At 35.4% G+C, this 26,218-nt stretch overlaps 1 protein-coding gene across 5 annotated transcripts in view; it reads right to left on the bottom strand.

Moving 5' to 3' along the window:
- RICTOR (RPTOR independent companion of MTOR complex 2) overlaps positions 1-26,218 on the bottom strand; it is a 129,718-nt gene that overhangs the window by 4,544 nt on the left and 98,956 nt on the right. For 2 of the 5 annotated variants that reach the window (XM_044232512.1, XM_044232515.1), the window contains 13 exons: positions 22,068-22,177; positions 21,527-21,614; positions 20,294-20,386; positions 19,855-19,961; positions 18,919-19,148; positions 16,188-17,196; positions 15,833-15,904; positions 12,215-12,392; positions 11,319-11,403; positions 10,309-10,542; positions 2,075-2,230; positions 1,642-1,765; positions 80-218 (listed from right to left, as the gene is read on the bottom strand). In XM_044232512.1, the coding sequence (XP_044088447.1) occupies positions 80-218; positions 1,642-1,765; positions 2,075-2,230; positions 10,309-10,542; positions 11,319-11,403; positions 12,215-12,392; positions 15,833-15,904; positions 16,188-17,196; positions 18,919-19,148; positions 19,855-19,961; positions 20,294-20,386; positions 21,527-21,614; positions 22,068-22,177 (2,625 nt within the window). The remainder of the gene's footprint in view (positions 1-79; positions 219-1,641; positions 1,766-2,074; positions 2,231-10,308; positions 10,543-11,318; positions 11,404-12,214; positions 12,393-15,832; positions 15,905-16,187; positions 17,197-18,918; positions 19,149-19,854; positions 19,962-20,293; positions 20,387-21,526; positions 21,615-22,067; positions 22,178-26,218) is intronic. The other 3 variants (XM_044232514.1, XM_044232513.1, XM_044232516.1) reach the window with 3 other exon arrangements.

The raw sequence follows: 26,218 nt of genomic DNA, 5'->3' as shown, positions 1-26,218 counted from the left end.
CTCTCTCTTAACCCCAAACAATTATTCTTTCAAGAATAATTCTTGAAAGTTAAATTTCAGAACTACAAATCTTACTTACTTGTAAAAACTGTACATCTTGAAATAATTCTTGTATGAATCTCCGACATGGAAGTCTAAATGTGCAGTGTGAGAGCAAATGGGAAACCTCAGAGTAAAGGCAGATGTCATCAAATGTTTGAGGATACTTCTCTTTAATTCTAAAACCAAAGAAAAGATGATGGTGTGATTAAAAACTATTAATAATGACTTACTATTTTTCCTTCCAAAGTACCACTTTTTAAATATTTTTTTCCTCCAGACATTGATCAGATGGTATATTTGGAATGATGGCATAAGAATATGAAATATTAAATATTTCTACCTCAAACTTTAAATAGATATTTTAAGTTTGGGGTTATTTCTTAAGATGATGAAGAGAGTCAGAAATATTCTTTTTCACTAGCATGAGAAATGGCGAAACTTATCAGCCTAAGATGACTAAACTATTTTCAAAATTAAGTTTAAAATATCCTTGACTGGGCTCTTTGTATCTTTCTACCTTCTAACACTGGCTTTTAGCTAAGATAGCATCGCAGAAGCAGGGGTGGGGTGGCACTGGGGTAACACATAGGCTAAGGACCACTACTGTTGGAGTATCTGGCCAGGAGGTCTGCAGGGGGACCCTGGCATCTGTGTTACAGTTCTTTTAAAAGATCCACAGGAGACTCTGAGCTGCATTTCTTTGGGGGACCGCACTACTTTTAATAGCATAGATCAATGATGGTCATAGTTCAATCTGAATTTTCCTTTATTGTGTTGCTAGGATTTAGGGGAGAAAAATTAAAATCTTGCAACTTTTATTAAAAGAAAAGGGGAAAATTAGGGATAAAATTAAACCAAGAAAATATCACTTGTTTTTGTGTAGGCCGTCTTTCTCAAACTGTTCACTCTCAGGATTCGCATACTTTCTTAAAAATTAAAGAAGCCCCCCCCAAAAGCTTGTTTTATGTGGGCCTTGGCCATTGCTAATTACCATATTAGAAATTAAAATTGAGAAAACTTCAAAATATGTTTTAATTCATTTGAAAAACAAACCCATTACTTGTTAACATAAATGTATACTTTTTTTTTTTTTGAGAGAGTGAGCAAGCAGGGGTGGGGGTGTTTGGGTTGCGGGGGTGGGGGGCGGGCGGGCAAGAAGAAGGTGGATCCCAAGCAGACTGCCCTGAGTGTAGAGCCCAAAATGGGGTTCAATCTCATGACCCTGAGATCATGACCTGAGCCAAAATGAAGAGTCGGATGCCTGACTGAGCCACCCAGGTACCCCATAAATATTTACATTTTAATGAAAAATAATTTTTTTAAAACCAAAAAAGTGAGAGGAGTGGTATTTTACATTTTTTCAGATCTCTTTAAAGTCCAGCTTAATAGAAGATAGCTGGATTCACATACCTATTTCTGTGTTCAATCTTTGACCATACGTTATTTTGGTTGAAGTATGTGAAGAAAATCTAGCCTCACACAGATACACTATGCAGAACTACTGATGTAAGCTAATTAGTCTAACTTTTGAATTATTTCAAGGATCTTTTTCACCCTAAAAAGCAGAACAAAGAATAGCCATGTTTATAGTTTACTTACGTTAAAAGGCCAGTTTCATGACATTTAGTTGATACTGAACTACTCAAATTAATGACTAATCTCAAGACTTCTTTGCGAAGGAGTATACGGCACATTGGTGTATCATCTGGAATTGTTTTAACACCTAAAAAAAAGATGAAAATATTCTATCTTTATCACAACAGAAAATGATTGCAACTTGTGAGATTCTTTAAATCTTACCTAAAGATCTCAAACTGAGATAAATTGCACCTAATCTGTCAATCATTTTGGGATCAAAATTCTAATGGAAGAGGAAGACTAAGAGGATACCCAAGAGTAGCTCTAACAGTTGGCTAAGTACACCTGAATAAATCTGACTTGTAGTTTTGAGACAATTTCCATTACTTATCAACAACAACAAAACTAAGTATGGTTTTATTAACAATGCTTGGATGTAAATCTGCAAACTAACCTAGCAGCAGTTCTGTGCTTTTGGTGCTGCTGGCTGAGCCTTCTTGAGACACTCCATCACTGCATCCAGAAATCCCCGAAAACTTAGAAGGAACCACTTCTAAGGGATTATGGATCGTCTGCTCACACCAGTCAGAATATGGAATGTCTTGAAGGTCTGAAGAAAAAAATCAGTTATTTCTATTAAAGTATCATAATGGTTTAATTCCTATGTTTCATTATATACCACAGAGGAGATGATTTCTTATGATTTCTTTCCAGGTTTCAACAATTATTTTCCATAATGATCTTCCAAAGTAAATTTGTACTGTTCAGATAGTGAAATTTGTTGAATTTATACATGAATTTTATTTTCCTAAATTACAAAATATATGAATATATGATTAAAGAATTCAAATAAAAGATGTACATAGAATGAAACAGAAATATATCTTATCGGGCGCCTGGGTGGCTCAGTGGGGTAAGCCACTGCCTTCAGCTCAGGTCATGATCTCAGGGTCCTGGGATCGAGTCCCGCATCGGGCTCTCTGCTCAGCAGGGAGCCTGCTTCCCTCTCTCTCTGCCTGCCTCTCTGCCTACTTATGATCTGTCAAATGAATAAATAAAATCTTAAAAAAAAAAAAAGAAATATATCTTATCTACCCCATCCCATACTCCCACCCCCAAAATAAATACCTCTCCAAAGGGAAATACAGTTCAAAGTTTGACACACACACATATGTGCGTGTGTGTGTATTTTTTTAAGGTTTTATTTATTTACTTGAGACAGAGAGGACACAGAAGGAGAGAGAGAGGGAAAGGCTGACTCCCTGATGAGCAGAGAGCCCGATGTAGGGCTTGATCCCAGGACTCTGAAATCATGAACTGAGCTGAAGGTAGACATTTAACCAATGAACCACCCAGGCACCCCCGACATATGTATCTTTTAAGATCTTTTGCTACTTTAACTTTGTTTTTCTGGTTCTTTGGGTGTGTAAGTGGGATTATGTTATATTTCTTATTCTGTGACTTTTCTCCCCATTTAATAATTACCAATAGAAGAATTATACTTCCCTGAGCTTATCAGTTCATTTCTTAGAATTAAAGTTACTACACTACCCATGCATTGCTAAGGTACTCCTAGATGGGATTTTGAAGTCAACCAAATATCTCAGTATTGCTAAACTGACATTAACTTTTTTGATTTAAAATTCTCCTGAGCACTTACAATGATTAGAGCAAATGGACACATATGAGCAAATGGACATTAGAAGCAAATGGACACAAACAAATATACATCAGGAAGTCTTTGGCTATTCTTATAGAGAGTAACACTGGGCAACCTATAAAGTCATACAACCTTGGTACTATAAGAAATACTGGAAATTAATTGAAGTTTTTATCTCCTGAAAGAAGAAAGATTCAGAAAGAGGAGATACAACTCAGCCAGAAGGTAAGAGCTTTTGACAGATGGTTCAGTACTCTTTCTACTATAGCATGTTGTCAGAGTAGAGAACAAAAAAACTCTATTTTTAAAACCCAGGAAACCAACCAATGTCAATCTCTCCCAATGTTGTTTTCCTTTGAAGAGATATGGCCCTTTCACCCCACCTCTAAACACTTCCTAAGATGACTATTTATAAAATAGTAAGTAGAAAATGCTTTGGTTCCTTGGAATAGATGATCTATAAATTTAGCATAGTTTTAAAATTTTGCTTATTAAGGAAATCATGTGCCTTTCAGGCACTTAAAAGTAACACATGCTATTTAATCATTCATTGATTTAAAAAATAAAACTTGGGCCCAAAATCTGAGAACTGAAGATGTATTTAAAAAACAGTAATGGGAGCACCTGGGTAGCTCAGTGGGTTAAAGCCTCTGCCTTCAGCTTGGGTCATGATCCCAGGGTCCTGGGATCAAGCCCCATATCGGGCTTTCTACTCAGCAGGGAGCCTGCTTCCCCTCCTCTCTCTCTGCCTGCCTCTCTGCCTACTTGTGTGATCTCTGTCAAATAAATAAATAAAATCTTTAAAAATAATAATAATAATAATAAAAAAATAAAAAACAGTAGTGCTGAATAACCAGATAAGAGATGAATATATTATTTTAGAATCAGTAGATATGCTACCCAGGGACTATGATGTCAAAGTATTTCAGCACAAGGAACAGTAAGAAAGTTCATTCATTCAGTCAACATGTTTCTGGAAAGTTATAAACTATTTCAGCCTCACCTTTAACCTACCATGACTCCTAGCATTTCTAACCTGTCAGAATCAGGTCCTATCTCTGAACATGTCAAGCATTCTCATTAAGAAAAACAAAAAAACAAAAACAAAAACAAACAAACAAACAAACAAACAAACAAAACCATTCCTCTAGGCACACTAGAACCATACAATGCATAAAAATCTGTGAAGGTGGCAGATGCAGAATACAATGTTACCAGGTATCTTATCCCAAAAGCCTCTGAGCTTTAAATTTTTGAACCAGACTAGAAGTTTTAGACAAAGAAATGTCTTATGTTCAAGTCTAGATGTTCGTTTAAAATGATCATTAAATAGCACAGGGATTATTTTTTAGTCATCTGCCATGGACAATATGGAAGTCTTCTTCCTGATAAACAAAATCCTCGATATGGCCTACAGAAATGCTTCTCAAGCTTTATTCTGCACGTGAACAACCTGGGAAACTCGTGGAAGTGCAGATTCTAATGCTGCACATAGCGTGGAGTTTGAGATTCGGCACTTCTGACAAGCTCTCAGATGATGCTGATGCTGCTAGAAAGCGGGCCATGCTTTAGGTACCAAGAGTTCTGCAGGACCTGCTCTCTGCCCATCTCTCCAGGCTGATCATATACCTCCTTCCCTCTGTCTAGGTTTTACTCACACAGATGTCTTTTTGGTCCCTACTACTCTCCATGCATGCTCTCATGAGAGAAAACCGTTGCTTAGGCTGTTCACTCTGTCTTTAAATTTTCTACATTCCATCTTCACCTTTTTTAGCTTCTATTCATTCTTTAGATCATAGCTCAATAGTAACTTCTGAAGAAGTCTCTTTTTTGACCTGCCTACTTGGTTATATGCCTTTGCTGATACCATGTACCTATTCTTGATGGCACTTGTTACAAATGCAGTACTATATGCACACATTTGATTCACATATATTCACATACTGATCAAGTGATCAATCCATTCACCCATTTCTTTCCCTACTGAAAGCTCAAAGAGTGCAAGAACAGTGTTTATGTGTTTTGTTTTTTACTTTTCCCTCTCACAAATTTTTCCTGGCATCTAGTTTAATGCCTGACCTGTGGCAGTAGCATAATAAATATTATGTTGAGGGCATGAATGAATGAATGAAGGTTTGGCAACTTTTTAACCATTTGGCCTTCCTCCCCTCACACTTCTAAGATGGATATCAGTAGTAAACTGTAATCATTTCCCAATTCAGAGCTATTCTTCCCCTGCTGCTTCTTACTCTAACACATCTTATCACTGGCTAACCAGCTGAGAGGCTCTGATGGCTTCCAAGGTGAGCGCCTTTCCGTCTGCAGCACATCTTTTGCAAGTCCCAAACCTCATGATGCTCTGCCTCATCACTCTTCCCACGACAGGTCACAAATGGATTACAACAGAATAAGCTATCTTGTGACCAGGTACATGAGAGGTGGTTTCCCTATTTCTTATTTGATAAAATAAGTAGAAAACAGTAAAGTCAAGTCCATAGTAAGTACTTCCTAAGTAGCTGATGAATAAGTATACTAATGAAGCAGAACTTGCAGAAACTAAAAATATCATAAATGATGGAGTCAGAATGACTTAAAACACATTATTTTTTACAGTATGCAATACATCAGAACAATACTGCCCAAACTTCTCACTCACAGGAAATGACAATAATTACAACATTTCGGAGCCCTGGACAGAGCTGTTCACAGTGTAAAATGCCTAGTCCAAGGGTCTGTCCAAATCCAGGCCCCAGAGGCATGGAAACATTGAGGGAATTAGTGATCTCAGCACACCCATATCCTATCTGTGGTGCATCAGCATGCTACAACCCATCAGTCGGAAAGCTCTTAATCAGAACACCAAGGAAAATTTTATAAGAGTGACTCAGAGAACTTTGATATCACTTGGTTTTTCTGAGCATGGCTAAGTGATACTCACCAAGAAAAGGTACCCATGGAAACACTTTAAACACATATACAAACACCTATTAGTTGGAAGTTGCTAATATACATGTTGCCCAACTTATGATGGTTGGACTTTACAATGGTGCAAAAATGATACACGTTCAGTAGAAACTCCATTGCTTCAAATTTTGAATTTGGAAGTTTTCCTGGATAGTGATGTGTGGTACGATCCTCTCTTGTGACACTGGACAGTGACAGTGAGCCACAGTTCCCAATCAGCCATACGATCATGAGGGTAAACAGCCAATACACTACAACCATTCTGTTCCCAAACACCTATTCTGTTTATCACTTTCAGTACAGTATTTAATCAATTACATGAGAGAGCCAACACTTCATAAAATAAACTTTGTGTTGATGATTTTGCCCACCTATAGGTTAATGAAAATGTTCTGAGCTGGTTTAAGATAGACTAACCTATAATGCTTGGTAGCTTAAGTATATTAAATGCATTTTTAAATCATTTTTATTAACATATGATGTATTATTTGCCCCAGGGGTACAGGTCTGTAAATCATCAGGCTTACACATTTCACAGCACATACCCTCCCTAATGTCCATAATCCAACCACTCTCTCCCTACCCTCCTACCCCCTAGCAACCCTGTTTATTTTGTGAGATTAAGAGTCTCTTATCGTTTGTCTCCCTCCCAATCCCATCTTTTTTCAGTTTTTTCCTTCCCTACCTCCCAAATTCCTTGCCCTGCTTCTCAAATTCCTCATATCAGAGAGATCATAACTGTCTTTCTCTGACTGACTTATTTCGCTCAGCATAATACCCTCTAGTTCCATCCACGTCATTGCAAATGGCAAGATTTCATTTCTTTTGATGGCTGCATAGTATTCCATTGTATATATATATATATATATACCACATCTTCTTAATCCATTCATCTGTTGATGGACGTCTAGGCTCCTTCTGTAGTTTGGCTATTGCAGACACTGCTATTATAAACATTTGGGTGCACATGCCCCTTCAGATCATTTTATCTTTAGGGTAAATACCCAGTAGTGTGATTGCTGGGTCATAAGGTAGCTCTATTTTGAGCTTTTTGAGGAACCTCCATGCTGTTTTCCAGAGTGGCTGCACCAGCCTGCATTCCCACCAACAGTGTAGGAGGGTTCCCCTTTCTCTGCACCCTCACCAACATCTGTTGTTTCCTGACTTTTAAATGCATTTGACTTACTATTTTTTTCAACTTAGGATGGGTTTATCGGGATGTTAACTCCATCATGAGTTGGGGAAGATCTGCATATGGCATTTGTTTTATCATATAAGATAGCTGAATCTGGGTCTGCTCTCACCAAAAACATATTGTCTACTACAAAGTGGTATGCAGGTAGGTATTAGAAATATAAAAATGAAAAGACATGACAGTCCATACACTGAAAGAACTTAATGAGTGGAAGGGGGAAAAAAATAATGACTAATATTGATTATAAGAGATCCATGTACAAAGGACAATGAGAGTAAAGACGAAAGAATGTGAACATCTGACTTAGAGAGTGAGGGACAGCTTCACGTGTAAAATACTGACATCCAGGATGAGGTGGACCAGTCAAAGGGACTGTATGTTAGTTTCTGTATGGGGGCCAGGGGAAGAGGGAATAGCAGGGAAAACACATTTTTCATGCCTGGAATTATGAAATACAAAGAAATCTGTTGCATTCCTATACACTACTACTGAGGTAGCAGAAAGAGAAATTAAGAAAACAATTCCATTTACGATTGTACCAAAAATAAGAAAATATCTGGAGAAAAAACTTAACCAACGAGGAAAAGACCTATATTCTGAAAACTTCAAAACACTGATGAAAGAAACTAAAGATGACAGAAACAAAAGGAGAGATAATCTATGTTCATGGATTAGAAGAACCACTACTAGTAGCATAACCATACTACCCAAAACAACCTTCAGATTTAATGCAATCCTATCAAAACAGCAACAGTATTTTTCACAGAACGAGACTAATACTAAAATTTATATGGAATGGTGAAATACCTCAAATAGCCAAGTAATCTTGTAAATTTCAAGATATAATACAAAGCTGAAATAATCGAAACAGTATGGTACTGGCACAAAAACAGACTCATAGATCACTGGTACAGAGCAGAGAGAGGTCTGAAATAAACCCACACTTATTTGGTCAATGAGCCTAAGACAAATTATACAAGGGGCCAGACTGTACAAGGGGGAAAGATAATTTTATTAACAGATGATGTTGGAAATAGTGGACAGTTACATGCAAAAGAATGAAACTGGACCACTTTCATTCCACTTTCACACCATACACAAAAGTAAATTCAAAATGGATTAAAGACCTAAGGTAAGACCTGAAACCACAGAACCCTTAAGAGAAAATAATAGGGGGGCACCTAGGTGGCTCAGTGGGTTAAGCCTCTGCCTTCGGCTCAGGTCATGATCTCGGGGTCCTGGGATCGAGCCCCGCATCGGGCTCTCTGCTCAGCAGGGAGCCTGCTTCCCCCTTCTCTCTCTGCCTGCCTCTCTACCTACTTGTGATCTCTCTCTCTGTCAAATAAAAAATAAAAAAAAAAAGAGAGAAAATAATAGGAACTAATTTCTTTGACATTAGCTATGGGAACATTTCTCCAGATATGCCTAAGGCAAGGGAAACAAAAATTTAAAAATTACTGGGACTACACTAAAATAAAAAGACTTTGCACAGCAAAGAAAACCATCAACAAAAGAGTAAGCTAACCTACTGAATGGGAGAAGACATTTGTAAATGACATATGCAATAATGGCTTAAAATCCAAATTATATAAAGAACTTATATAACTCAAAACCAAAAAACCAAATAATCCAATTAAAAATGAGCTGAGGACCTGTAGATTGTTACAAAGAAGGCATACAGATGGCCAGCAGACACATGAAAAGATGCTCAACATCATTCATCATCAGGGAAATGCAAATCAAAACTACAATGAGATACCATTTCACAGCTCTTAGAATGGCTAAAATCAAAAAACAAAAAAACAACAACTGCTGGTGAGGATGTGGAGAAAAAGGAACCCTCATGCGCTGCTGATGAGAATGCCCTTTACAATACAGCCACTGTAGAAAACAGTATGGAAATTCCTGAAAAAAAAGATTAAAAATGGAAATACCACATGATCCAGTTATACTGGGAATTTACTCAAAGAAAACAAAAACACTAATTTGAAAAGATATATACATTCCTATGTTTACTGCAGCATTATTCACAATAGCCAAGATACGGAATACCCAAGTGAGTTTTCATAGTGACTGGCTAAAGATATGGTATAGAAATGCAACAGATACTTGGGTTTATACTTTATACTTGGCTATAAAAAAGAATGATATTTTGCCATTTGCAACAGCACGGGATGAATGGACCTAGAGAGAATAGTGTTAACTGAAGTCATCAGAAAAGACAAATACCCTATGATTTCACTCATATGTAGAATTTAATAAAACAAGCAAACAAAGAAAAGAAACACAAATAAGAGACTCTAGAACACAGCAAACAAAATGGCGACTGCCAGAAGAGAGGTGGGTAGGGCCATGGGTGAAAGAGATAAAGAGGATCAAGAACACATTTATCTTGATGAATATACAGAATTAATGACTCACTATTCTGTATACCTGAAACTAATATAACACTGTAAGTTAATTATGCTGGAATTAAAAAATAATTTAAAGAGAAGAAAAACAGAATTGCTGAATCATCATTCTGTACATCTGAAACTAATGTAACATTTTATGTTAATAATAGTCCAACGGAAAAAAAAAAGACAATATATCACACAAAGAATCTTGTGTGATCTTGTGTAGTGGGCATGAATAGCCAGTAAAGAACTGTCAACAGACTAATCCCAGGGAATACTATGAAAGATGAATTGGAAGGGGCCCAAACTGGAGACAAAACACTAACCTCCAATCTTCCAATACGGAAATGCTGAGTGACTGAACTAAGGCTGTAGTAGTAAGAACTGAATTAAGAGGGATGGTCAACAGAAGTGGGACATGACTTGTGACTGGAGCACATTCAAATTACGTAGAGAAGGACATAATCACTTACCTGAATGACTGCATATTGCACTTAGTTGATTACTGGGCTGGAAACCCAGAATTTCGATACAGACGCAATAAAGGCAGTTATCATCTGTATGCTCCTGTAATCCAGTGTCTTCTGTACTTTCTAAAAACAGAGAAGCATCTGAATGGATTGAATTCATTATTTCCGTAAGACTCATCTGCTGTCGTAGCAAGTGAAAAGAGTTTTTTACAAGACCTCCAGTTCCAGATGGAAGACCTGTGCATAAGTAAATATGAAACAAAATCTGATAAAGATAGTATCAATGACACCTCTTTTCAAGATGTCTTGAACTACATGAATTTTTAAAGAAGGAATATAAGCAAAGAAAACCAGAACTCTTTTTATGACTCAAAATCTTAACTTTAACTGGGGAGAAAAAAAGAGTGATTTGCTTAAAATTAGGAAAATAAAGTTAGCAGATAAGCTTATATTACTTTAATATAAAATTTTAAATGAAAATGAAAAACTAAAATCATACAATTAAGACATAATTTCAATTATTCTCAGTAACTCTATAAAGAAATGTAATAATTCTGAGTCTAAAGAGATACTAAAAAAATCAAGATTATGAAGCTTTAAACCTATGGCTAACATGCATATATTCATTATAATCTTATTGTTCATTATAAAGAGAATCATGTAATATTTAAGTACATTTTTCTCTCTCTCCTTTCCCCCAAACACCTTTGAGAATCAGAATCACAAATTTTTCATGCATTAGTTTTTAAAAATAGAAATCAAATGATCTAGTTTTTGTCTTCTTAAGAGGCTGGGTAGAACAGTTACAGTCCCTCACAAAAATATACTGTGGTTTAGTTTTAAATTGACTCAAACAATTATTTTGGCATAATTTTTAAGTTGACCCAAAAGTAAGTATATCTGAATTTTTAATGTCATCCTACTGAAAAAATTTTCTTTTTCATCAACTTTGTTTTAAAAAGAATTTTCTTTTTAATACAAAGAGTCTCATGAAAACAAAAGCCATGCATTACCTCCTGCCTCATGAGCAAACGCTCTGGCACCTCGATCATCGTGTGGAGGTATGTTTTTTGTCTGGAAATAGGGAATATCCTTTACCTAAAACACATCAATTATGAAGAAGTTCACTTTATGAAATTAGCAAAATTAAACAAAATGCAATTTAAATAGAATTACTACAGCACATGAACTTACAACAAAAAGTTCACTAAAGGAGGTTAAATTACCAAAACTTGATAAAATAACAAATAATCCTTAAAGTTTTCATCTACTCTTAGTATTTTAAATAAATATTAAAATAATGGCTTTTAGAATTTATCTAAAATGTCTTTAGACTCCTGAACAAATGTGGATTCTTTAGTGCTGTATCATATAGGTATTTGTGAGTATCTCGTGGGATTAGGACAACTTTATATTACTGGACACATGTGGCTGTCCTATGTAGGATAAACAGGTTCACGGATTAAAAAACAAAACAAAACAAAAAAACAAAAAACAAGGAATATACTGTATACCTCGAACTTACACAACTTTGTGTTCGATGTCAAAAAACAAAAAAAGACAGAAACACAGGGATAAATCAAATGTGATTAAAACGCAAAGTAAGAATTCACTAAACTTCTATAGAGAATATACTGGTAAAGAAATCAAACAAGATGCTGTTCTACTATGGGAAGAGAAGGAAGTATAATGTTCTGGGGACTTGGAATGGTGTATACCACCAAATGGTATACACCTCAAAAAAGCACAGAACAGTTGAGAAACGTGAAATAATTTTCATCACAAAATGTTTTTAAGCAAAACTGCCTTAAAAATAATTATCTTCTCCCCAAATAGTAATCACTTAAATTGTAATTTCTAGTAAGCAGTTATACAATATGAAATAATAAGAATACAGAATTCATGATACCTGGAATATATCATTGATGTCTACTGGAAGAGCAAGACCAATATAGTCATCGGAACTACCATATGTTGCACTGGACACCATGGACCTCACTGAGGAGGATCGCTGCAGGGTATTTTGATTAATAGGACTTAATAAATCTTCTTTATCTAATGAAGCATAACTTAAAGCTTTCATGAACCTATAAAACCATAAAAAAAACCATTTGCATTAGTTTCTTGATTTGTAGTATTTATCATATAGAGAAATTATAATTTTTGTAACTTTTTAGCTAGCCAAGTACTAAACAGTGGTACCTTTTTTATTAGGAGCATATAAACACTTGAAATCATTTAGCTGTTATAAAATGATATACAAAAGACCATCGATAATGGGACTGTTATGAAAAACAACTACAATGGCCTCCTAGGTTAAAATGAAAAGGTGGGCAATTAAGATAACTTTTAGTATCTAGAATTAAAAAAAAAAAAAAAAAAAAGACCCCAGAAGTCACAGGTATGATCCAAGCACTATCTTCACAATCATTTCAAACTAGTAAATTTGCTATCATACAACGAAGGGCATTTAACATTATTTTTATGAAAAATAAGAACAATTATCATCCTTTGTGTGGTAATTACTTTAATGGCTATAGGAACAAGATTTATGTAACACAGCAGAAAGACACAAAACAGCAATTATGTTATCATTTGTAAATATTACAAGGCACTTTTATTTAAAGCACTGATACTTCCTCAATGCACTCCTTGCTAGTGACTCCATAATAAATATGGTATACTGATATTTCCATAAGATACCGATTTCTTATTCATGCAACATACATGCTAAAATATTTATTAGGCACTTGCTTCATATACACAAGGCACTACACAAGGCTCCAGTTAATGTACATTGGCATTGAGAAACCCAAGTCATTTAAAATGTAACAATGTAGCCTGATATTTAAAAAGGAATTATTTAATAACGCACACAAAAGAAATCCTTCAAAATTGTAACTATAAGATTATCATACTGGGGATGCCTGGGTGGCTCAGTCAGTTAAATGTCTGCCTTTAGTTCAGGTCAGATCCCAGGGTCCCACACAGAGCTCCTTGCTCAGCGCAGTCTGCTTCTCCCTCAGCTTTTGTTTCTCTGACAAATAAAAAAAAACTCTTAAAAAAAAAAATTATCATAGTAAAAACCACTAACTTAAATTGACAAATTTCATAAAATGGGTCAGTGGTTTTAAAATTACATTGTTAAACCTCTTTTACGTCACAGAACTCTTTCTTCAAAGGAGTACTGAAGGTGAAAGGAGGAATTACTGGATTACTTGCCCTCCCAATCCCTACTTCAACTGACTAGCTCCGTTTTAATCTATTCTGCAAACCAGGTTTTCACAGAATTGCTTTTGTGAAGAAAGAGATTCTCTAGTTAAAATGCAGTATTTGAAAAGCTTAAAACCACTGATCTAGTCCAAATTCTCTTAGATAAGGCAACTAAGGTCTAGATATTTCAAAATTCATGAACCTTCCCACACAGATTCATAATAGTGAGCAACTGAGGTCTGCCTAGTTTTGTTCTGGGCTGATGAAGTGTTGCAAAGCTGTTGAAGTCTAGGCAGATGAGACATCAAGGCATAGTTTATGAAACGTTGTTTCAAGTTCATTCACTCAGTGCCAGGATTAGTTAGGATTAAAAACTCCTACTTCAGTGTTTGTTCTACCATGTCCCAAGGAAACAGCTCAGTGAGATCTGATTTTTAAGACTGCTGTGTCAGGCTCTCCATTATACCACAGGCATCTGCATGCTTACCCTTTTAATTTTATAAGGAAACAAAACAAGTAACAACAGTCCTTCTTTGTCTAGATTCCAAACTGTGATCCTAAAGTAAATTCGTAGTTAGCTTCCATCACTTTCATTTTCTCTGAACTAACCAAAGGTAAGAAGTAGGAATAGAAACACTAATGCCAACACGACTTTTTTCCTCCGTGAAACCTGGTACACACACAATAGGTACGAAATACAATTTGAAAAACAAACGAAAGATTTGATAAACATAAAGTTCTGCTATGCCGTCAAGCCTCTGTACAAGCTGTTCCTGTCTCCTGTTTTTTGTTTTTATTTTTTTTCCCTCCCAATAAAAACATCCATTTATCTTTAATCCAGGAGTAAAATTTCCAAATAACTTTCTCCTGATCTAACAGAGAATACAGGAAATAAGATTCTAAGAACCCAGACTGGTTAAGATATAAGTGACTGGGGGTAGCTGTCTTTTCTGGTCTATTCTTCAGAATATTTAAACAGTGCATCTCTCTTTATGCCTTCAACAATTTGAACAGAAATGCCTGCTTTGACGGGATATAATCAACCTAACTGAATGGTTCAGAGTTAACAGCACCTTGGTTATTTTACTGAGCTGTATGACAATACTTCTTCTACTGCTTATTTTGCTGTGCTAGGTTACTTACTGGCCCTGGCTGTGCAGTGACCTCTTGAGTTTTTAAATTTTTTGTTGTACTACAAAAGCTTCCTTCTTTGCTACCAATTTTATCAGCTGTCCTTTCCCGTTATAGTGTTCCTACCAATCAGAAGCTTCTAATTGTTGCTCCTATAGCCCTAAAACCCTGATATCCAAGCTTGTTAGAATAAATATCAACTTTGACTATGTGCTGGAGGTACCTCTTCTGAACACAATTCATGAACCTTACTGATAGATTTAGAGTAGTGAGCTATTAAGAGATCTGCCTATCTTTGTTCTGAATTGGTGAGGCTGTCAAAGATGGGTAAGTTTCTGTATGAGACATTATTGCATAATTTATAAAATTCTATCAAACAGGGTATAATTTATTATCTGCCACAAAGGAACCCCTTCTACTAAGTGCATTAGCATTACTGAACTATTAAGAATATTATTATTACTATTAATATTATTAAGAATTTGGTTCTATAAAACCCAAATGGGTTACATAAAGAAATAACTACCCATAATGCCAATGATGATGATGATGATATGTGTCAAGCACTATTCTCGGTATTTCACAAATACTAATCCATTTAAATAAATGGGAATTAATAACCAAAAATGAAGTAAATTTTTTTAAGTATTTGGCCCAACAAAAACAAACAAAACAGGGGTGCCTGGGCGGCTCGGTTGTTAAGCATCTGCCTTTGGTTCAGGTCATGATGCCAGGGTCCTGGGATAGAGCCCTGCATCGGGCTCCCTGCTCAGCAGGAAGCCTGCTTCTCCCTCTCTCCCACTCCTCCCTGCTTGTGTTCACTCTCTCTCGCTATGTCTCTCTCTGTCAAATAAATAAATAAAATCTTAAAAAAAAAATAGGTACAGAAATCTTTGCAACAAATTTTACATTTCATATATTTTAAAGGTAAAATCAAATTATTTATTTTGATCGACTTGGTCACAGTCTTTAGACATGGCATAGAAATTCCCTAATAATAGTTCTTGAGCATAGACAAACTGCTACTGCTGAATTCTGAGGGCCAAGTAATTCATGTAATGTTTGTTAGGTTCCTACTATATAATCACAGCTACTTAAGACAAACTGAGAATTTTACTAAAATTTGTAGTTAGAAAATATAGTAAAAATAAAGGTCAACTTTTGGAGCCTTAAATTGACCTACCTGAAAAAGTTGTTTGTTATTGTAGGTCTTAAGCTCCTGATTCCCCCGACATGCTTCTTTTTAAAATCGATCCTTGCAGAAGCGAGAAATAAAAAAAAGCTTGTGACTTGTGTGTCCTTGCAAACCATATATGTTTATTTTCAGGGCCTAAAAGAATTTTTTTTTCCCCCCTCGCAGCTGCAAGAATCCATTTCAAATCATATCGGGTAACTAGGAGCTTATAGCCTACCATAGTAAGCAGTTATAATTGGTCAGTTCTGAGGCTTATGTAGATGTAAAACCTGTCTATTAATGCTTTCCATTTAAGTCTGTTAAAATGCAACCATAATTGTTCATTAAATGTGTATTTGCTCACCTGCTTGGTGTTAACCTGGACTCAAAACTGTTGGCCTTCATGGTGATGGTATCAGTAAATAGCACGTCTTTTGCTGGAGATGCCAAAGCTTCAGAATGAGATAAGGATGGATGCATTCTTTGTTGCTGTAATCTTTTCAGCGTAGCGTAGCCAAAGGCATCTCTAGAACTCGTGTAACTAAAGTTACAATCTGCTAGACTTTTAATCGTAGCAATTGAGGGTGCTTTAAGGGACTGTGCTCTTCTAGGAAGTGTATGAGAAGAACCTGGAGGCACCAGGGACACTGAGTTTGATTTGGAGAGAGACAGATGGTTAGACTGTGGTGTCAAATAGTGGCTTGTCTTAACAGTTTTAGTACTTACCACAGTACTCATACTTCCACAGTCTGTGTCCACAGTTGTAGCATCAACACCTACTGTCTCTCGTGAAGGACTTGAACTCATTGAACTTATGCCACTTGTTGTAGTGTCTGTATTAAAACTTTGGCTGCGTATCTTCATTTGTGAGCTTGTTGAACTTTCTACAACTAATCTCTCTCGGCTTGTGTTTTCTCTGTGATTCTCTGTACCAAGACTCTTGGTGAATTTTAAGTCATTCTCTCCAATACTTGGAGTACTACCAGTGTCTTCAATGTGCTTATTCCCAACAAATGAAGTTTCTAATTGTAATGTTTTCTGTACTGTGGATATGGGTGTGAAATCATCACTATGATTAAAGTCAACACTGGGCTCCGTAAGCGTTCTGATCCGCCTGTTGTTTGTCTTATTTTCAGATGACAGTTTCCCTCCTTTCGGATCACTGCTACTGCGATGCTTTTTATTAGGCAAAGTAAGTGAATTTAAGATACGATTCTTCACAAGTTTACTAGAAGCAAAGAAAGGGAATGAATTTTTATCCTTTATAGGTCCAGGTCGATCATAAAATGCTGGTTCCGTATCTTCATTGATGTCAAGAAAAAATGTACTGGTAGAGCTGCTTCCAAACCGGTCATCCTCCATTATGAACATACCTATGATCAAAAGATTGTTAATACAAGCACATCAAAAATGACAAAACAAAATTATGGCAACTATTTGTGACATATTTCAATAATTCTTTGTCAAATAGTCATCTGGGGAAAAAATTTTCAAAAATAAAGGGTTAAACTGCTGAGGAGCCACATTAAAAAAAAAAAAGAAAAAAGAAAAAAAGAACTTCTTGAGACCAAGTGTTTGAACTTAAATAAAAATGTGGTATTATGTTATTGTGAGGAACTTCTGTTATTTCCCAAGAAAAACTATAGGATTCCTTATAGCACAGTTTACATGAAGTAGTTTTTTGCTTGCTGTTTTAATGGCACAGAGTTTCCAAAACCTCCAAATATTCGGGATAAAATTAAAGGAAAAAGGAGATTTGACCATGGATGTTCACTCAGTTGGCAGAGATTCCTGTTAGCTTATTTTTCAAATCATAATAGATGGGAGATATTAATCTTACAAGAAGTGAATTCTTCCTCTTAAAATATACTTATAATGAGCCAAGTCACAGCATTTTAAATTCATGTTTAAATCAATTAGGCTTATTTATTTTCCTTTAGGTACTAAGGATCTCATCTAAATTCAGTGTCTAATAAAAAAGAAAAAGACTCAATCTGGGTGCCCAATGACATCTATGCTATTTTATCCTATTTTTATTTTTAACTTCTTGTTCAGTAATTATAAACTACTTGAAATTTATTTTGAAAGAAAGCAAAATAAAATCCCAAATAAACTTGCATAATGTATTTTCAGATTTTGTCAATTCTAAGATACATTTTTCCACAGATAATTCTAAAATCAGAATGCATCTTATAATCAGTGGTATGTCCTAGTTTAATAGGCATTATTTTTTTCTTCTTTTTTAGTGGTACATAAAATACTGATGCATCTTATAATTCACAGCATCTTAGGCCTGGTGAAATACGGTTTGAAAAATGTTGCACTATCTTTTTAAAAAGAACTATGTCTTAAATTTTGTACAACTAACAATATTTAGCACAAAGCTTAAAACCACAAACTTTTTTATTTAGTTGATTTTTTTTTTTTAAAAGATTTATTTATTTATTTGATAGACAGAAATCACAAGGAGGCAGAGAGGCAGGAAGAGAGAGAGGAGGAAGCGGGCTCCCTGCTGAGCAGAGAGCCCCGATGTGGGGCTCGATCCCAGGACCTGAGATCATGACCTGAGCCGAAGGCAGAGGCTTTAACCCACTGAGCCACCCAGGCGTCCCTATTTAGTTGATTTTTTGATATTCTTTTAAGAGTTTCAATATTTAGTTTTAAAAATTTAGCTCTTCTCTCAAAAATGAATATGTAAATTTAGTATCTTAACAAATACATTCTGGTTCAACAATCTCTATCTGAAAAATGAGTGAAAAAATTGTGTAAATGAAAAAGGTAAGCAAATAAACATTCACTTTTTAGATTTTATGATAAGCAAAAATGGGAATGGTTCATTTGGCACATGGCTTATTTTTTAACTCTGTCAGCAAGCTTTTCCAAAGGCTATTTAGAAAAGCAAGGAGAGAACAATGTAGTCTGTTGGCTATCACTCTCTGTTGTGAAAAGATAACATATTTTCCAAGACCCCATGACTGCCAAAGAATTTTAGAAAAAAGTACATTAGGAATGTAACAAATACATTTACATTATGATATTATAAACACAAATGTTAACTACAGCTAACTGTACATGACCTTGTCAAGAATACTCACTTGATGGTGCAGATTCACTTTCACTATTATGTCTAGAGCTGGTTGACTCTGAGTTCAAACTCAGGGTGCTTGGGATAGATGAAAGTTCATTACAGAGTTGTTCTACATCATCTGGAACCACTGGCCACAGATGTTTGCGACTGTGCCTTACAGAATCCCAGTTGTGACATTTCAGAATATCACAGCCCTGTTTGGTTTTGGCTATGAGCCCAAGCACATATACACAGGTCCTATATGTAAAAGATGTAGTAATGACAGTTTATAATTCCAAACTGAGATTTCTTAAAGCAACCAAAATATTAGTTTGCTATATGTACATTTGAATTTTTTTTAAAAGTCATTAAAAATTACTTAGCTTGTAGAAAAATGTATTAAAATGAGTTAGGAGTAACTTAGAAGCCGTAAGTTACATGAACACCTTCTTACTATACACAGTAATTACAAAGAAGTAATTTAAAAGAACATAATGAAATCTTAGAGGAAAATGGCATACACAAAGTTTTCTGGGATAAATGTGAAATATAAGGGCTATTGGAATACTGCATATCCACTATACTTTCACTGTTTGCCACTTACTAAACTTCAAAATTATAATGATAAAAATGAAATGGTAACATTAAACAAGGAGCTCCTTAAGATGTTAAACAGTGCATTTAAAAATCTTTTTTTTTTTTTTTTTTTTTAAAAGTAAACTCTACTCCCAATGTGGGGCTCAAACTCATGAGCCCAAAATCAAGAGTAGCATGCTCTACTGACTGAGCCAGCTAGGTGCACAACCCACCCCCCAACCTTTTCTTTTTAAATCTTGCATCATTAGGATTTTCAGTGAATTAATAGTTCTAATGGACTACAATGAATCATAGAATACTCTTCCCTCACAGCTACTTGTGAACAAGAATATATACACTAGAAAGATTTATGAGTGAAGTAACATACCCTCTGATTGAAAGAACCTCACATTGCTTTGCAAGTTTTAGTATATCGGGAATCACATTTTCCTCCTGTAGTAAATTGAGACCCCAATTTGATGAGCCAATATTTCCCTGAAAGAAAAGAAATCACTTATAGCAAATATATTTATAAGAGTAACTCTTTCAAGAAATTTGGAGAGCTAAGAAGAAATTTAACCCCATCTATGAGAGAGAAAAAAAAAATGTGAAAAGAAACCTTAAATACGGAGCGTGAAAAATTAATGCTTCATTTGTCTTAGCAAGAAAACTAATAGCTTAAAAATGTTTAAAATGGGCAGAAACAATTTTGGTCCTAGAATATTAATCTGAGAATAAGTTCTAAATAAATGATTTTTATTTATTATTAATGGGAAAATTTTAAAAATCTAAAAATGATGAAGATCTTATAGAAGTTTATTACAAACCAAGGCCCAAAGAGATGCTTTCAGTTTTTTAATTTCTTCCCATTTATCCAAATCTGGATTACGAACATTGTGACAGAGTTCAGTAATGATATTCTGGAGAAAGAAAAAAAAAACATGAGTAACAATATGTTTTCAAAACATCTTAAAATCAAATTTTTAAGGTTTGCATTTAGTAACTTTTACGTATTTAAAATAATTTTATGTAAACGTTATGTAAACTTTTTTAAGCAGCATTAATGAGGAGGTTCTAAATTCATATTCTACAGGGAGCACTTACGAGCTATGTGGTTTTGAGCAAGTGAGTTAATCCCCCATGCCTTGATTTCCAATCTCTAAAAGAGAGATCTGTTTCATATGGTGTAATGACGTAAGCATTACATAGGAAGTCCTTAACAAAGCACTTGGTACCTCGTATTATAAAAATGTTAGTCATAATTATCAGTTTTTTAAATAGAACCTAATACTAGTGAATAAAAAAAATACTGTAAAGATATGTGCTCCAAAAGTCTTCATAGACTTAATATAAAAATAGTACACTATAGAGTACATTTATGTAAAACTTTTGTTCCTGGGATGAACACTGATACAAAAATGAACTAAACTGCCAGATTACTATTGTTCAAAAGACACACACGCAAATTCTTCTGTATCTATTTCTAAAATAAGAAAAAAGTTGCATTTATTGAAAACACTTAATAGCCAAGACATATTCACAGCCATAAATTTGGTGTGCATATAATCAAAGAATAACTGCTTGACACAAAGCCTGTTATATTCCATAAAACATATGAGAATAGGGAGGTACAAACAAACACCAATTAGTATTTCCAGTTTGATGCTCACCAAAAATTCAGGTTCAGTTTAAATTCCCCAAAAGAACAATGAAGAAATTCAGTTTTTCAGTATGTTTCTACAAAAGAGATGAACTTTCCAACAAACTACAAAGGACAGAACTCAGACTTTACTTTAAGTGGCTCACTTACTCTATATAATGTATTAGCTATGCAAAAGGTGACAGGTAAGTCAGGGAAAGGCATGCAAACCAGTGCTACATCTAAGGACTACAAACACAGAATGCCTAAGTCAGTTATAAGATATAAGGCTTTAAAAGCATTATTAATGCTGCTAACTTTAAGGCTTTTGAGAAGTTTTTGCAAAGGTACTACACTTTAGCAACATTAAGATTTTTTTCTATGATTGTAGCTATTTAAAACAAATAAATTGTGTTTTTACCTGTACTTCCAACAAATGACAGCCTGTTTTGTGGTGTACCAGTTGTCCATAGAGGTGTATAGGCAGGTAGACATGAGGACGCTGTAATCTAGCATAAATAAAGATGATTGATATACCTATTGCCTCATTTACAATATGCTAATTAAAACAAGGACTACTAATAAAGTAGTAGATAAAGATATAATCTCTTGGCATACATAAAAATATGAAAGTGGAAAAGCATGAGGATCTCCAGAAAAGTAACAGGTTAGCTGGCCTCAAAGTAATAAGTAAATTCTGAGAGCTGAGACCAGAAAAACAGAGTAGGATAAGAGCATGGAAGATACATAATTATATTAGTAAGGGTATTCAGCATGTTATGAGTGCCACTGGATTTCTTGAGCAGTCAATGCTATGCTTTAAGATTTTTTTCTTATGTCAGTGAAGGAAATAAAATTTCCAAGTACTTCGAAAATTTTTAAAAATAAAGAAATATTATGAACTGGGTCTGAATTTTATATTAGAGGACCAGTAATAAATTATTCCATTAACTAGACTGTACCTTTGATTACTCCGACGAACATAGTTATCACCATCAATTGGCTTTCGATAAGTAGTAAGTGCTTCATTAAGTTGTTCCTCAATCAAGTCAACGTATTTCGAATTATATTCCTGGAAGATAATATTGTTTTAGTTATACAGAGTATCATATTATTCACTAAATTTATAACATGTTAGGTACATGCCAAATCTTAAAACCATAAATATGAGAAAACTGAACACCTGCACAGGAAATTTAAGACATTTTTAAAATGGTAGAACATGGTATTATGAATGCAAATGTTCTATCATATCTAAAAGCTTTCTGCTTATACTCTTATTCCCATTTTCAATTAGTATTTTAGAGTCCACATAAGTAAGTTAGTAAGTTACTAGTTTTGTTTTTCATCTTATTTAAATCCCTTCCCCATTAAATACAAACAAAAACTGGCCTCTTATTATTAAACTGTAAGCATATTCACTAGAAATCTTAAAAAGAAAATTAAATGAATTGTATCATTTTAGCATCTTTTGGCAAAAACTAGTATCGCTTTCCCTACTGATTTAAATCAAGTCAAATGTAAAAAATGTTGCCAACTGAAACTTGAAAAACTTTTAAATTCTTTAAATTGAAAATCAGTCATACTTCCATCTTTATTGCAAAAGATCTCTATTTTTTCCTTTTTTAAACTGTTTTTTAATTTAAATTCAATTAGTTAACATATAACATATTATTGCTTTCAGAGGTACAGGCCTGTGATTCATCTTATATAACACCCAGGGCTCATTACATGCCCCTCTTAATGTCTATCACCCAGTTACCCCATCCCACCCCGCCACCAACCCTCAGTTTGGTTCCGATAATTAAGAGTCTCTTGAGGAACCTGCGTGGCTCAGTTATTAAGCATCTGCTTTCAGCTCTGGTCATGATCCCAGAGTTCTGGGATTGAGTCCTGCATCAGGCTCCCTGCTCAGCAGGAAAGACTGATTCTCCCTCTCCCATTGCCCCTACTTGTGTTTTTCTTGCTCTCTCTCTCTCCAAAAAAAAAAAAAAAAGAGTCTCTTATGGTTTGTCTCCCTCTCTGTTTTCATCTTGTTTTATTTTTTTCCTCTCTTCCCCTATGATCCTGTTTTATTCCTTAATATGAGATCATATGATAGCTGTCTCTCTCTGATTGACTTATTTTGCTTACTATAATACCCTCTAATTCCATCCACATCATTGCAAATGGTAAGATTTCAGTTTTTTGATGGCTGCGTAATATTCCTGTGTGGGCACATATACCACATCTTCTTTATCCCAGCTGTCAATGGGACATCTGGGGGTTTTTCCATAGTTTGGCTATTGTGGACATTGCTGTAATAAACACTGGGGTATGGGTGTCCCTTCAAGTCACTACATTTGTATCTTTAGGGTAAATGTTAAAAGAACTCTACTTTAAACTGCTCAGAAAAAATTGGTAGAATTCTCTGGAAAGCAATTTGGCAGTATGTATCAAAAATGTTTGAAGTGGCGGGGGGGTGGGAGGTTGGGGTACCAGGTGGTGAGTATTATAGAGGGCACGGCTTGCATGGAGCACTGGGTGTGGTGAAAAAATAATGAATACTGTTTTTCTGAAAATAAATAAATTGGAAAAAAAAATGTTACTTCAGGGGCACCTTGGTGGCTCAGTGGGTTAAAGCCTCTGCCTTCAGCTCAGGTCATGATCTCAGGGTCCTGGGATCAAGCCCCACATCAGGCTCTCTGCTCAGCAGGGAACCTGCTTCCCTCTCTCTCTCTGCCTGACTCTCTGCCTACTTGTGATCTCCATCTTTGCCCAATAAATAAATAAAATCTTAAAAAAAAAATGTTACTTCACATAGTTTTTGACTCAACTACACTTTTAGAAATTTATCCTACAGAAATACACGTACAAGCATGCAAAGGCATACAGAAGAATATCCAGCAAACATGGTTTACCAAACAAAAAAAAGTTGAAAACAATGTCAATTCAGGAGTGGTTATAAAAGCTAAGGTACATTCATACAATGTACGACACAGCCATTAAAAAGAACAAGCTAGATTTAAATGTACAGCCCTGAAAAGATCCCTCAAATATACTGCTAGATGAAAAACTTATTATCTACTCTTGAAAACAGAACACATTCGTATTTTTAAATAAAGAGTATATACTTATAGAGGAATGGAAGATCTCTGAATGCACACAAAATAAACTATTACAGACATTACCTTCAGAAAAGACCGAATAAGCGCACAGGGAAACATTTTTCATTCAAAACCATTTCAGACAACTTGAATTTGGTGAGTTACCTTAATTCCCTTCTTAAAGCCTTTAAAAACATACTTTTCCTATTTTTCCTTTAGGTTCCATATTTACTTTGTAATAGTAGTATGAGGTTTTAATACTATGAGCATACCATAATTATTACTACTGCTACTATTACCACTACACTACTACCGAACTTTCCTCTACATATGAAAATCTTAGGGGCACCTGGGTGGCTCAGTGGGTTAAACCTCTGCCTTTGGCTCAGGTCATGATCTCAGGGTCCTGGGATTGAGTCTGCATAGGGCTCTCTGCTCAGCAGGGAAGGTGCTCCCCCCCCAGCCCCTGCCTGCTGCTCTGCCTACTTGTGATCTCTCGCTGTCAAATGAATAAATTAAAAAATCTTTAAAAAAAATTTTTTAATGAAAATCTTAGTGCAAAAAAGGCAGATATTCTGAGTTTTGCACAGTAGTAGTTACATTCCTGTGGTTAAATCTTTTGACCAAAGGCATTCATTTGGAAAACACTAGCCAAAGGTCAGGGGTATGGTTTATAGCTGTGAAATATACTGAGTTTCTTATGCAGGTCATCTTGAGGATTCTGCCCAAAAGGAGCAATCTGGAGGGGCAAGAAAATCCCAACTGAGGGGTGGACCTCCACCTACCAGGAGGCAATGTAAGTATGCAGGCAGAGGAGCCCTTGACTGCCCTAGTCAAGGGAACTGAAAACGAGAGATGCACAGTGGTGAGATCTTGAAAGTAATGCTCAAGTAGAAGAATTAACACCTGAAATCTGCCACACTCAAAGCTAAACAGCCCAGATAAAAATTGTACCAAATAAGTCAGTCTGTTCTTAGCCACATGCCTCTTCTTCCTCCTCCTGCTCTAAAGCTGAAGAGGTCCTAAACTGGCAGACAGCTAGTAAATGGAGAGGAGAAGGAGCACAAAGAGTGATGAGATAAACTGAATCATCCCTCCACTGCAGTGTTTCTAAGTCTATGTCTGGATGCTAGGGTGAAGTTTTAAATTAAATGAGTGAGTTTTTAATATTGTACTGGACTGGATGTTCTATTACCTTGAAACAGAGATAGTCTCAGTCCATGTTGGCATGCCATAAGCTACTGGGAGGAAATCAAATACAGTGAACATGGGCTTTGGAATCAAAAAGCATCCCTGTTCTGCTATTTTTTAAGTTCTGTGACCTAGGATAAATTACTCCTCTAGGATAAAGTTTACTCTTTTTAGCCTCCGAATTTTCATTCACAAAATAGAAATAACAGAAGGTATTTCACAGGACTGCCCTGAAGATTAAATGAAATAAGACTTGAAATGGTAGGCAATCAGTAAGTTCTTTCCCTTTCTCCTTTTCTCTAATTCGAGAGAGAAGATTATGTTGTCTTTATTTTTACACCTTCCATTTACTGCTTAACTAACTGTAACTGTGATTCAGCATGTTTGTAACTTTCTACTGAAAATGCTCGAGCAAAATTCACCAATGACCAAACTGTCAAATTCAACAGCTATTTTCTATTGTTCATCTTATTTGACCTCTTTATCAAATATCTATCACTGGCCTCTCCTTCCTGAAGCATACTTCAGCGACACCATACTCTTTGGCAATTTTCTCAATGTCTCTGTCCTTCTATTCCGCTCATTAAACCAGAATGTTCTTTAGGGAGCAATTTCCAATCTTTTTCCCTCCTTCTTTCCCTCCTTCCTTCCCTTCTTTTTTTTTTTTTTTTTTGTTCTTTATATCTTCCCTGGTGATCTCACTCATTTCAGGTTTCAACCACTACTATATACTGAAAACTCCCAAATTGTGATCTTCCAGCACATACCTGAGCTCTAGATCCACAATTCCAAATATTTTCTGGATACTATCTTTGGTCATCCCAAAGCAATACAAT

This window comes from Neovison vison, chromosome 1 (assembly GCF_020171115.1).
Source record: "Neovison vison isolate M4711 chromosome 1, ASM_NN_V1, whole genome shotgun sequence".
In the NCBI taxonomy this organism is placed as follows: Eukaryota; Metazoa; Chordata; class Mammalia; order Carnivora; family Mustelidae; genus Neogale; species Neogale vison.
Note: the sequence above shows the minus strand (reverse complement) of the source record. Positions and strands in the feature narration are given on the sequence as shown.